This window comes from Danio rerio, chromosome 5, assembly GCF_052040795.2.
Source record: "Danio rerio strain M-AB ecotype USA chromosome 5, GRCz13ab, whole genome shotgun sequence".
Lineage (NCBI taxonomy): Eukaryota > Metazoa > Chordata > Actinopteri > Cypriniformes > Danionidae > Danio > Danio rerio.
This window is the reverse complement of record NC_141025.1, coordinates 26,691,539-26,706,322: the sequence shown is the minus strand read 5'-3', so window position 1 is coordinate 26,706,322 and position 14,784 is coordinate 26,691,539. Positions and strand designations below refer to the sequence as shown.

The window sequence follows — 14,784 nt, the reverse complement described above, 5'->3', positions numbered from 1 at the left end:
GTTTGTTTCCTTCTTTAGTAAAGGGGAGTTGCTGATGATGTCATCACATATTGGGAGCTGTTCATTGGTCAGTCGACTATCGGGGCGGGGTGTGCTCGTCAAAGAAACAATCCTCTTTAAAGGATTGCCACCTACACGATGACGAAATCATACCTTCTTGATAAAAGTCTCCGAAGACTGAAGGCACCCACAAAGTAAACAGGTTCATGAAATGGAGACGTTTAATAGGTATTTATTGTGTGATATGAATGATACACTAACTTTATTAGCCTCCTTTAATGTGGCTAACAATGATCAATTTGTTATCCTTCATTTGTTTTTACATTTCACAGCTCTTTTTTTTGCTTTTGACACCACAACATTTGGCATGCGTTGTTGACACTCTAATGCCATCTTTACACTACAAAGGTGGCAAGAGAACTGCATCTCAAATGGTGCATTTACACAGTGATGCATGTTAGGGTGTGTTTACAATTGACAAGCCCTCTTTACACTTGGTAATAATGCATACAAAATGTTTTGGTCAGTCATATAGACCATTTTGAGGCATATAAACAAAAACAATGGTCCCAGCGTATTTGAGAATTTCCTGTTTTACATTTTTAATTCTATAGCTTCAGAAAATCCAAAAAGAGCTGCATATTGATACATAATGTCATGATAGCTGTTATAACATTAGATTACGATTGAATTGCCTCTTGTTACAGTTATGAAATAGTTTAATAACAAGCAGGTAATGTTCATGGGCCAATGACATGACCACACTGAAGTGATCTATAACAAAAAGAAAAGGAAGTCATTTATTTTGTCTCCTGTTTGACCACTATCTTAGAGGACGCTCTATGTGTTGGCCAACAGTATGTTTGGCTTTGGTTTTCAATTTAAATTCGCATTAATATGCTTAAACATGAAAGGAGTTAAACAGAAAATGAGAGCCACAAAACTATGGCGAATACTGTGGGTTTGTGTTAGATTTGGGACTTGAATGAGAACATTGAGCTCTCACATTCAAACCAAATGAGACGTGTTTGTTTACAGCAGATCTTCATTTGTATGTGAGATGGAGTTCCTATTAGCACTGTTACGTCTCCTTTACACAATTTCTAAGCTTTTTACTAGTTTTAACTTAAACAAAGTACCATAATGTATGCACATGCAGCATGATTGAGGTAAAGTTGGTTAAATATTTATACATTTGGACTTTCTCAATGATAATATATTTTCACAAAAGTTTTATTTGAAAATTCTAAATAGTAAAATCATATTAGCAGCCAACAACTATCTACAATCTATGACTTAGTACAAAATTATAACATTACATAGTAAACAATATAGGGACTGTTAAAATTAATGAATGTACAAATATAAAACCAACTTCAACTCAATTACAGCATGCAGATTTAGCCACATCACCCACCACATTATTTTGGCTGTTTGATAAGTTCCAAAAAAAGATAAAACATACAAGTTTTTTTTTTGTACCTTCAGGTTTGACCTTGAAGTCTGTGTGAATTGGAAGTCACTGAGACTTTTATTTCAGTATGTTATTGATTGAGGAAAAGTTGGTTTTATATTCGCACATTCGCACTTTCTCCTTAATAATATATTTTCATTAATGTATTCTTTGAAAATTCTAAATAGTTAAATCATATTGACAGCCAATGACTATCAGAGTACAACAATATCCATAGTCAATTAGTGCTGATATTGTTTTTAAGTCATACTTGCATGTTATTTCAGACCAAATAATCAAAGTAACATGGTAAACAAAATATGGTGCATGTCACAAGTTGTCACTGAACGAATGTGTGAATATAAAACCAACTTTACCTTAATATGTTATGTGCTTCCAACTAAAACTGAATATTGAGTAGGGGACGGAGCTTTCTTTTTGTCCATCATTCTCTTGAAGCAAACTAAAGTAAGAGGGGTGGGGATTAGTATATTGTGGCTGAAGCTGTCAAATGTGGAAGCAAATGATCAGACTTTGATTTAAAATTACCAAAAAAAAAGTATGCATGTTTTTTAGTGGATTAACTTATACAGATGAGTTGTTTGCCTAAAGAATAACAATGTGTGCTAGCAAAATAATTGCTTTAAATTGGATTTCACATGGATTTTAAAAAGGCAATGCTAAGAAAATCAGAACTAAGTGTGACCGAACCCTTTGCTGTTGTGAACAAAAACTGCTGTAGGCTTTAACTTTTTCTAGGAAGTCATTCATATCCTCCTCACCTCTGTGCATGGAGAGGTTGACAGCTCATGTGTTTTTCACTGTATTCATAACTTACAGTGTCAGCTCACGTGAACTGTACCGACCGTGAGTCTTCAAGCTTATGTGAGAGAGAGAGATTCCTTTCGGTGGTGTAACTCAACTCTGTGTGTCCTGAGGGTGGCTTCGCACATGAGCAGAGGCAGACACCGCCTGGTTGTTTTCGAGAAGAAGAGTTCAAAGAGGTGGAGGAGGGGGACGAGTTTAAAAACAGCAAATTTTAGGGAAAATAAATCTGCCTGAACTAGTTTGAGTTTGGGTTAGTCGCACTGTATTTGTGTGTGTGTGTGTGTGTGTGTTCTTATACATGTGATGTGTGTGAGCAAACATGACGTACAAGCTTAATCTATGGCACGTTTCACCTTGAAACTAGTGTTTTTGTTGTGTCAGGGCTTAAGTAGAGATCCCAGCCCAGAGAACAAAGCAAAGAAACACCATGTGATTTTTGCATTTTTATTACACTGCATAGATAACAGTAGAGCATCCCCAAAGTAAATATGTGCAATAAATGTTGCCTTATCTGTATTGATCCTTGAGCACACAGAAGCTTATGCATTTATTATGCATTTTGCAGAAACTCTAAGGATATCTGTTTTGTGATATCTAATACAATATGATTTTCTTATACATATAACAGCTCTTTATGGACCAGTTAGGCATTTTGCATGTGATTTGGATACTGTTCTTGGAAAATGGTTCAGTTATATGTGCCTTTGTTTCATCGTTAATGGAACATAGTGAACAGAAATATATTCAATTCAACAATTCAATTCAACTGTTTATTGTCATGTGCACAGTAAGGAAACATGTTTCCCTCTACAATGAGATTCTTGTTTTGCCGTCCACAGTGATACACACAAGTCATACACACAACATACACATCATACACGACATACACATAAATACACATATATACACAGAAGTGACTGAAATACACAGAAGTGACTGAATATTATATTGCTTTGTTTAGGCCAGGGGTGCCCAAACTTTTTCTTGTGAAGGGCCAAAAACTAAACTTGATCGGTGGGCCAAAGGAAATATACCAGACTGTATTACAATATAGTTTCCCATGGTAAATTGTATGTATGTATGTATATATATATATATATATATATATATATATATATATATATATATATATATATATATATATATATATATATATATATATATATGTATATGTGTGTATATATATATATATATATATATATATATATATATATATATATATATATATATATATATATATATATATATATATGTGTGTGTGTGTGTATATATATATATATATATATATATATATAAATATATATATATGTGTATATATATATATATATATATATATGTGTGTGTGTGTGTGTGTGTGTGTGTGTGTGTGTGTGTGTGTGTGTGTATGTATGTATGTATGTATGTATATATATATATATATATATATATATATATATATATATATATATATATATATATATATATATGTGTGTGTGTGTGTGTGTGTATACACACATATATATATATACATACACACACACACACACACACATATATATATATATATATATATATATATATATATATATATATATATATATATATATATATATATATATATAGCATTTTATAATGAACTTACTATGAAAACATAATTCCACTTAGAAATGCCAAATGACCCAGCCAAGGCTCAAACCAGCAACCATTTTTGTTGTTGTATCTTAGTGATACCAAAATAACACAGAAGGGAGGTGATACTACTACCAGTAAAGCAATGCCAGATTAGTAGCATTTTAGGCTGACAGAACATATTTTAATTACTTAAGATGAGCTATTTTAACCTATTTTGATCAAAACCGTTATACTGCAACTGCCCAGCTTTAGTTTGACAGCTTCTTCCTGCCCTTGTAGTTGTTTCAAGCATGCTTTCTTTTTTTAAAACCTACTGCCTCTTTAAAGGGAAAATTAGCTCAAAAGTACCCAGCATTCTGACACTGTTTTCAGTTTGCTCTTTCATAAAGATATTTTTAAACATGACTTCAGCAATCACATTAAGGTAGTATAATATGACAATATATTGAATTTATCCTTTTAAAGGCGACTAAATCCTCTTATTATTACAAACTGTAGCTACAGTTGTTTTCACATTTTGGTTCTGTAAGTCAAATTCAGAGGAAAGTTGTCCAGCAGCGTTCTTGAGTGTGAAGATATGTAATCCTCTACCAGAAACGTGATGTACACAAACATGAACAATGTGACACTAAAAAGCTGTCTTCACATTTTAGACGTACACTCATCTACATATAATCATAGGCTTAGTATTAACATGCCCTGTCACAAGAGTTTAAGCAAACTGACACGGAGGACTGCACAACATAAATGAATCATCCAAAAATACTTTCCAGTACCAAGAATACAGCCTGAATGAAATTGTGAGAGTTACAGGGCACCAGCCCTTCTATAAATATACACCTTCATCTACTCAGAGTGTATTAAATATCCTGACTGGGGATTCTTCAGAGTAATGGAATGCAGCTAATAGTTCAGATCACATGATTACCTGAGGGTGGCTAAGAATGATGACAACATAAAGGACGTTGTAATGTGGTTAGACTGTGACTCACAACAATCACAAATCAAAACAAAGCTGCCAGCTCATAGTTTTAGTCACGTCTGTTGACGCTAAACAGCACTTTTTGTTCTCATTGAAATCTGTATTGTACTTGCACTGATCATAAAGTCCAAAGTAGTGCTCTACTGTTTAAGCAAACTTGAATATCCATTTTTATGAGACACGAGTGGAAAAATGGTAACGTTTCATGTTCCTCTGATCAAAGGTGTGTCAGTGTATGAGTGAAGTATACATGCTCAGAATACAGTTAAGGCTGTTGTCGATTCTCAGAAGAAGGAATCCCCTAACGGTGCTGCTAAACTTAGCCGAGAAAAACAATTCAGCTCTCGTACAAGTACAGATATAGACTGTAGGCCAACAGAATGACACTAACAGGACACTAGTGGCACATTTTCTGCATATACACTCTATAAACATGAATATCTGCTGACTGACTGAGTAATGTGCCGAAGAACTGGGTCAAGCAATGAATGTAGCCTGACATCATTTGAATTCCCCTAGATTGCTCATTCATTTCAGTAGAACAAGCTCAAATGTGTATCTTTAGTGGCATCGGGTGGTCAGGATGTGAATGGCAATGAATACAAACGCTTTTGGTTTTTTATTTAGTGGTTTGGAGAGTCTTTCACATTTCTTTGTTAACCATCACTTGTAATCTACCCCTTCTTACAATAATTTCAATGAGATGTAGTCCAGTCTTTCAGTCTCTTATACATTTGATTTGATTTATTTATTTTCGAACAGGAATTTCATACATAAACATTCTTTAACATAAAATACATTTCAACATGGTCGAAAATGGAGCAGGATGAAGCACAAGCTTATTATTTTCCCACCCTATTACCACACACATCATTCGGCTATTACCTAAACCTATTTCTTATTTTATTAATTAGAATATTAATCAATTTAAAAAGTTGTGTAAGTATATATATATATATATATATATATATATATATATATATATATACACACAACTTTTTAAATTGATTAATATTCTGACATTGTTTGAGAGTCTTTTCTTGACTGTTCCATACTGTTACACCACTTATAGACATACACAAACTTTCTAAAGTGGTCCTTGTTTTCAACCTCCTAAAATTGAGTTTTTCTCTCAGATTATATCCCACTTGCCATTATTCAAAAAACTTTTGTATGTACTTCAGAAATAATTTATTCCTAGCTTTAAACATAAATTGTGCTGTTTTACATTTAACCAAAGCATTGAACTTAAGTATCTACAGTTTAAAAAATAAAAGATTTGTATGCTCCAAATACCCCACATTTTTCATCAGTCTAATTACTTTTGCATTCTGCACTGTACATAAGGGTCGTGAGTTATACATGTATTCCCCTAAATTTCAACACAATAATACATATATGGCAACATAAGTGTGTTATATAATACATACAATGATATATTGTCCATGATAAATTTTGTTTTATACACTATTGCTACAGTTTTCACTAATTTTGATATCACATTACTTATTTGCGGTTTCCAACTAATTTTATGGTCCAATACAACACTAAGAAACTTAATTGCATATACTCTTTCTATTATTTCATTTTCAATTTTTAAATATAAATTAATTATATAATATAAAAATTATGACTACTTTTTAATTTCCCAAATAACATAACCTTTGTTTTATTTATATTCAATGACAATTTGTTTACATCACACCACAATTTCAATTGATTGATTTCTGTTTTAATCAACCACATAGGTTTTGGTAAATTTTTCCAAAACAAAAGATACTCATCTGCATATAAAACAACTCTGATATCTTACACATACTGTTAAAGTAAATTATAAACAATCGTGGACCTAAAATTTGTGACATAACTTAGCTACTAAAAAGTAAAAATGTAATTACATGCATATGTAATTATGAAATTAATTTTCCCATACCTCTTATGTGCTTCACCACTTAAAAAGTGCCCTTTTAGTGTTGCCTGAGAAATATCCACATGCTGAAATATAAGGTACTAAAATCATTAGAACTTTAAAAGGACATCTTGCAGTGATAAATAGTTCTGATTAAAAAAGTGGAATGGGATATATCTCAGTTTTTTTTGTAATGATATTTAGCTATATTTAATTCAATGTCTTTTTGGCATTGTGTGACTGAACCTAGTTTGCAGAGCCTAGATTGCTTGTTTTGCATTTTGGAATTTGGAAAATGTACTTTGGCCAATTGAATTCATAAACCCATACTGATTAAGCTTATGCGGTCCATGATCTATCAGAAAAATCCATCTATCAGAAATAAACATTTCAGCAAAATCATCAGTTTTACATCCTGTAATCTTATAATTTCTGCTGTAGGTATGTCCACATAAGTGGCAAACATAGAGCTTGTGGTCTTACTGTTTTTTCCTTTGACATGTAACGAGACAAATATTACCGAAAAAAATGATCATTAACTGCATGCGTTACATCAGAGAAAACATAATTTCTGTAATGCTTTACTTTTCTAACTCATTACTCCCATCACTTTTTCTTTGTGGTCAGCAGAAGAAACAACTCAGGTTTGAGAACAAGTGAATTTTGAGTGAATGGTGACAGAATTAAAATTTTTGGGTGAACCATCCCTTTAAGTTTTTATACTGTGCTTCAGGATATTCAGAAGTTAACTCTCAACATTAATAAAACTCCTTTACTCCTGTTTGGACAGCTTCAAACAGAACTAAAAGTTACCTCAAAATTCAGGAAGTATAGGTTGTTCTCTAATTTTGATCTCCACTGCACATCTGTAGGGGTAACATTATCATCCTTGGTGTGAATGGGCTTTAATACCCATTATTAGATACAGCTGGGATAATTTAGGCACAACACGACAAAGATAATAATAAAAATTCTTAATGAGATTCACTATAAATATGGCCGCATATAAAGATCTTTTTATAGAGGCTATACACTCTTTTTCCACAACTCTAATACCTCTATTTCTATGCTTCTTCCATTCAGTGCAGCTCACTCCCTAAGGACACCTCAGGCATATACGAGTAAAATCTATCTTCTTCAAATGAATTTCTCCGGAGATGCCTCTAGAAATTCTGTTTTTATCATATGGGAGCATTTGCTCTGCTACATACTGTACATTGTTGGCACTGTATAGCTCTTAAGTAGTATAATAATCTACCCAGTCACATTGCAGGGCAGATTAAGCTAGTTTAAAGTTCAAGGCCATTTTATTTGAGCAGTTACCATTTGGTCCCAAATTAGGGAGGTTTAGCACACGACAGTTGGTTGTTTCAAAATCAGGCAAAAGAAATAATTTAGGGACATTTTTAATTTAACTAATTAGATTAATATTAATAGAAATATAAGTAAATATATACATTTCATCATATTTAGTCTGTTACATAATGTAATGTTTTTTATTAATTATTATTGTAGCAATATTCTTTTGTTCCACACAATATCAAGTATATGCTAAATATTATAGTACCTCATAGTAATGATATTCAAACTGTACCTGCATGTGAAAGTTTTTATAGACAGTCAAATCCCTGAAAATTAGGAATAATTTGGAAATTGTAGATTAATAATGCAGTTGTAACTAAAAATAATGAATTGAAAATATCTGAAATACTCCTCATAAATATATTTTGCTCCATTTTAGATAGCAGTCTTAGGTCACTGTAAATAATAATAATAACTGATAAAAAAACAACAACATGGTCTCACTATGCATTTTTATTTATATGATATTTTTTTAATCTTTTGTAGGAAAGAGAATCATCAAGAAGACTTGTTCCTGGTAAGGTTATATCTTTCCCTGACTTAGTTGACATTCACAAGTGCATTAACTCAGCATTCATAAAAGTAAAGCTTTCTTTGTAAAATTTTAACATTTTCGGGTGAAGAATCATTGAAGAAATATTTTGATATCTTTGAAGAAATGGACGTCCATTTTTGTTTAGGATGATTTATACAGTCAAAATGCAGAGTCTCTTTTTGCAGAAAACAGTTTAGGAACTGTTAAAAATCTTGAATGGAAAGAAGACAGATTTCAACAGTCTTGAAACATTCATTTTTTGAGACCAGAATATCATTACAAAGGCAATTAGTATAATAGCTGCTTTAAATATGAAGCAGAGTGACATTGTCTGCTTTGCTTTTTATTTTTGCATTGCTTCTCTTATGTAATGTACACTTAGATTATGTTGATTAAATAAAGTCATGGTGGCGAAGAACTGATATAAAATTAAAATGTTTGTTCATTCTACTAATTGATTTTAAAAGTCTGCACAATGTAGGCCCTCTGTGCCCTCCCACCTCCTACCACAGAGGGGGCTCATTTGCAGACATCACCAACTTCCACCCTCTACCATTAGTATTATTTATTATTATTCAATTTTTAAATTCCAGGCTGTTTTCATGACCCTGTATTAGACTGTATCATCTGACAACACAAAAGTGTATCTAATAATAAGTGTGGCTGAATTGAGTGGCTATTCCTGACAAGTAAGCATGTATGATTTTTTGTTGAAGTCCTGAAAAGCCTGACAGAGTGATGGCATATATATATATATATATATATATATATATATATATATATATATATATATATATATATATATATATATATATATATATATATATATATATATATATATATATATATATATATATATATATATGATTACACACACTCTCTAGAACACACACTGCATATCTTTGGACTGTTGAAGAAACCGAAGCACCCACAGTCAGAAAATTCTGCACAGAAAGGTCTCCTGGCCCAACCAGGACTCATGATGTTCATGAGTGCTCACCAAGTGCCATCATGTCACCTATTTAATGCTTACTGTATATGACATGGGTAACACTTTACAATAACAGTGCCTGAATATTTATGTACTAAAATGTAAACTACTATTACTTTTTATGAACTAACGATGAGTTAAGGCATGCACTAACCTAGTTTTAACTGTTCTGTTTGGTGTAGACAGAACACTTTTCTATTGTTTTTCAATGTAAACATGCACTAGAACAGGGCCAACCCTGTTCCTGGAGAGCCACCTTCCTGCAGATTTCAGTTGCTACCCATATCAAACACACCTGAACCAATTAATTAGGACCTGAACACCACGTGATAATTACAGGCAGGTGTGTTTGATATGGGTTGCAACTGAAGTCTGCAGGAAGGTGGCTCTCCAAGAACAGGGTTGGCCACCCCTGCACTAGAAGGATGTGCTCAACTATAAACACAACAGTTCAAGAAAATGATAATGTGCCCCTCCAAGTAAAGTGATGAAAAAGATACATTAACAGGTCACGTCACAAGTTCATGTTAGTTACATTTACCTAAAACTACAATGCTAACCGATACTATAATTAACAAACATAAACTAACAAGTAATTGAGGTAGCTATTATTCACACATGAACTCATGTGACTTGTGTTGTAGTTAAAGTTTATGATTAGGGCATAAGTGGCACACCTCATCATTGGTTCAAAATGATGTAATGTTGAATTGATATATTATTATATTAGTTATTCATGTACTATTATTGTAAAGCGTTACCCTTTGGTTTTCTCCATTGGTCCCCTTTCCTCTTGCGATTGCTTTTTCTCTATTGCCTCCATGATTTCCGAGATATCAATTTGCAGGGATTGTTATCTGCATTTGTCGATCGCGGCTTCCAGTGTTTCCATGAGAGTCACTGGAGCCTTTAGTAATCACTGTCAAAGTGTACACGGGCGCCTCTTCCCAGGGAGTGCAGCGAGTAAACCGGGTGCCAGCCAGGCCAGTACTGACTACCGGATGCCATTCCGCAGCATAACGGAGCAGCAGACACGTAAAGCCCAAGGCGGGAACCGCTGTTGTACGCAAAAACCCGCGAAGACCTAGACACGCTGCAATGATGCACATGACTTTCACGGCCAACTGCTCTCACATCAGCTGTCTGAGCTCAAGAGAAAATTCAGCGCCTCATAACAGCCCAAATCGAATGTTTAGAATTTTTTTCAGTCGATTGTTTAGAATCAGAATCGAATCTTTGGTTCTCGACGTCCCTGACTGAGGCCGGAAGTTAACGTATGTTAATATTTAATTTATATATTTTTATATGTATATTATTCCAAAAATACAACTACCTTACAATAAGTACTGACTTTACATCACTGCCAGTGCGAGGGTTGGTTTTAGGGTTGGGGCAGACGTTAATAAAATTCAATAAATGGATAATTTAATTAACTATATAAAAAAAATCTTGTAACCGGAGATGATCCAAAGATAAATTCACCTTCTTTCTTATATCTCCCTTAGGAGATTCACCACACTATTACCGTGTAGGTTACAAACCGGCCGACAGTGTAAAATAGGGCTGTTTAACTTTAAATGTTTTTGAAACACGATCACTTAGGTTGAAATTAACAAGTTTATGCATTAATAGCAACACACGTTAACTTTGTTTATTTTTAGGCTATATTGTGTTTTTATTTAACCCTAAAAGTTAATGGAATAAAAAAATGCATACCGTAAATGTCTCTGCATCTTGGCTATCAGTTGCAGGTAAAATATTAGCTGTACTGTGAGATAAAAATCAAACTATTAGTAATTTTCCTTTGAAATTACCTATAAACGTTAACTTACTAGCTATGTGTTATAAAATGAATTGTCACTCACCAAAGGAAAAATATTTGTACATCACGTCATTATAAACGGCAAAAGATAGGCTATTACAAGCATGCAATTTATTTTTAAACAGCTGTTCTGGCTCATATCACTAATCTAATCCCAATTAAAATGCTTTGGAATGCTATTTAATGGTCATCAGTCTTTGTGTTCTTTCAGTGTATGATTATTTATGTTCAATAAAGCATAAAAGAGCAGAAAAAATGTTTCACAGCTTAATGACTATATTATGGGTCCCATGGCCTAACCACGCGGCCTCAAGTGAACACACGGCCAGCAGTGCTTATCCAGCATATGTTTTACACAGTGGATGCCCTTCCAGCTGCAACCCAGTAATGGGAAACATCCATACACTCTCATTCACACACATACACTTTGACCAAAAAATTTAATTTAGTTTATTCAATTCACCTTTAGCGCATGTCTTTGGATTTTGGGGGAAACCGGAGCACTCGGAGGAAACCCACGCAAACATGGGGAGAACATGCAAACTCCACACAAAAATGCTTGTTGACCCAGCCAGGGCTCGAATCAGTGACCTTCTTGCTGTGAGGTGACAGTACTAACCACTGAGCCACCGTGTCCTTATTTAAAACTTAACCTAGTTGTGTTAGAGCAAAAATTTAGCAACCCAGCATTTTACAGTGTATTGCAGTGTATTGTTTGTTTAAGTGAAAGTTCAGCTGACAATGACTCTGCTTTCCCTGCGCCACTAATCTATTATCGTCTCTTCGTTCTTTCTATAGCCGCTCATTAGACTATCATCCTCTATTTTGGCATGGTTTTGTGTGACCCCCATTCTTTTTGAAAAAAAGAGTCATAATTCTGTTCAATAATTCAAAGGGGTGAAATGGAGAGGCTCTAGAGTTTCGAATGGTTATTGTTCCTGGTTGAGGTCCCTGAATGCTAGTAAAAAGTGAACTCTTCATGCACGCTACTCATCACCGGCAGGCTCTGTTCAGTCAGGCCATGGTCTACTGCTGCGACATCATCATCATCATCATCATCATCATCATCATCATCACGCACACACACGGTCAACCACATGCAAGGCTACTCAGGAGAAGGATGCCACGGCATAAACTCATCGCATCTGAAAGTGACGGTAAAGATTATTGTTATTATTGTCTATGTGCATTTAATATATATTGTAAAAACAAAATGCTGATGATATGTTCAATTCATTTTATTTAAAATGTAAATGCAAAGCACTGCATGTTTGTTCATGCACCTCTGTGAGATATTAGGCTTTTTGAATTGGTATAGAAATACCCAAAATCCTCTTTGTAATAACATTTTATTCTAATATTTAAAAAAACAACTTAAACAACAATTTTGACGATGACTTAATCCGCTGTTCAGATTTTTTTCGTGTTATACAGAAATGCATGAAATGGAATCATTTGCATATGTAAACAACATTTAAAAAATTTTTTGCAATTCTTGAAGTAAGCAATAACCCCGGGACGCATGGCGATATATTAGTTATTTTTTTATCCTATCCAACTGCAGTGTCTTGCTTTAAGCCATGATTGATTAAAAATAATAATTTCAACATTATAAGTTTTGATATTATAGGCATCTGCAATAAAGCGAAAGCTCTTTGTTGTCCTCAGACTCAGTATTTCAAATCTGAATGTTGGCTCTGATCAAATTGCCTATTTTGAATAGTCACTTCATGCCGGAAAGTAATCATAATATCATTTTAATGCAAACCTACTTCAAATACAGTTGAAGTCAGAATTATTAGCCACCCTTTGATTTCTTTTTTTAAAAGATATATTTCCCAAATTATGTTTAACAGAGCAAGGAAATGTTCACTGTATGTCTGATAATTTTTTTTTTGTTCTAGAGAAAGTCTTCTTTGTTTTTTATTTCGGCTAGAATAAAAGCAGTTTTTAATTTTTTAGAAACCATTTTAAGTTCAATATTATTATATTTTTGATAGTCTACAGAACAAACCATTGTTATATTTTGCCTAATGACCCTAACCTGCATAGTTAACCGAATTAACCTTAAGCTTTTAATATTCATTTTAAGCAAAATACTAGTGTCTTGAAAAATGTCTAGTAAAATATTATGTACTGTCATCATGGCAAAGATAAAGGAAGTCAGTTATTAGAAATGCATTATTAAAACTATTATGTTTAGAAATGATAAAAAATGTTTTCTCTGTTAAACCGAAATCGGGAAAAAAATAAACTGGGGGCTAATAATTCTCAATTCAACTTACTACGCTGTACTAGTCATCATCACATATGAACTTTAAGTCTATGCATGCAAACTTATGAACATTGCTTTCATTCTCTTGCCCTTTGACCCCTTTGAGAGGATAGTTTGCACTGACACTAAAGATAAAGAGCCTGTATTGTGTCTATTGTACAACACAACTAAGCATGTAATGACCCGGTCAGCACTTACCGGTCTGGTTACACTGTGGACACAAACAATACAGGAGACGCTCAACAGCTGCTGGGAACCCTACATGTTTGACCTTTGAGGACTTCATGATGTCTTATCATAAAACTGTTACTGTTTTATTTTGTCTCACTTTTTTCATTTCGTTTACATTTACAGTGAGCATTGAGGTGGATGAAGGTAGGAAGATTTTATTTTCTGCGATCGTTTTTCATGTATTTATATACGGTGAGTTAAGAAATATCTTCTTTAAGGAAAGGACAAAGAATCCTGTGTTTATTATGTGGAAGTGGAGGAAAATTGTGAGAGAGGCAAGATAAAGCAGGCTAGTCGAGATGGCAAACGAAGGAGGGAGAGAAATGGTGAAACTAGGAGAAAAGCTTCAGAGAAAAGAACAAACGAGGGGGAAAGTAAAAAAGCAGAAAAGAAACATGAGAAAGGCCACAGAACTGCAAGGAAAGCAGGAGAGAAACATGGAAAAAGGCAAAGACGAAAGAATGCAGGAGAAGAGGATGCTGAGGATAAATCCAGCAAAGAGAAAAAGAACATGAAAAATGAAAAAAACAAGACTTTAAAACTGGAGGAGGAGAAGGAGAAGGATGTGAGGAAAAAGAAAAGGAAACATGTTAAAAATGAAGAGGACGAGACAAATCATGAAAAGACAAAACAGCATTTGAAGGAAGAAAAGAGAAGAAAGAAAAGAAAGAAGCCAGAGACTACGTAAGTTTGTTACATTTCCAGTTTTTAAGCGAAGTTCTAATTATGTTATCAACTGCTATCAAACCACCCAAAAAACTCTATAAATATAATTTTAAACTTAT

General features: G+C 33.6%; 1 protein-coding gene across 6 annotated transcripts in view; it reads left to right on the top strand.

The window, feature by feature from the left end:
* tmc1 (transmembrane channel-like 1) overlaps positions 1-14,784 on the top strand; it is a 30,801-nt gene that overhangs the window by 1,455 nt on the left and 14,562 nt on the right. For 2 of the 6 annotated variants that reach the window (NM_001441498.2, NM_001441497.2), the window contains 7 exon segments: positions 19-228; positions 8,632-8,662; positions 12,497-12,566; positions 12,568-12,575; positions 12,578-12,650; positions 14,123-14,143; positions 14,218-14,683. In NM_001441498.2, coding sequence (NP_001428427.1) covers positions 212-228; positions 8,632-8,662; positions 12,497-12,566; positions 12,568-12,575; positions 12,578-12,650; positions 14,123-14,143; positions 14,218-14,683 — 686 coding nt within the window. In that variant the 5' untranslated portion in view covers positions 19-211. 6 annotated transcript variants of the gene reach the window in all.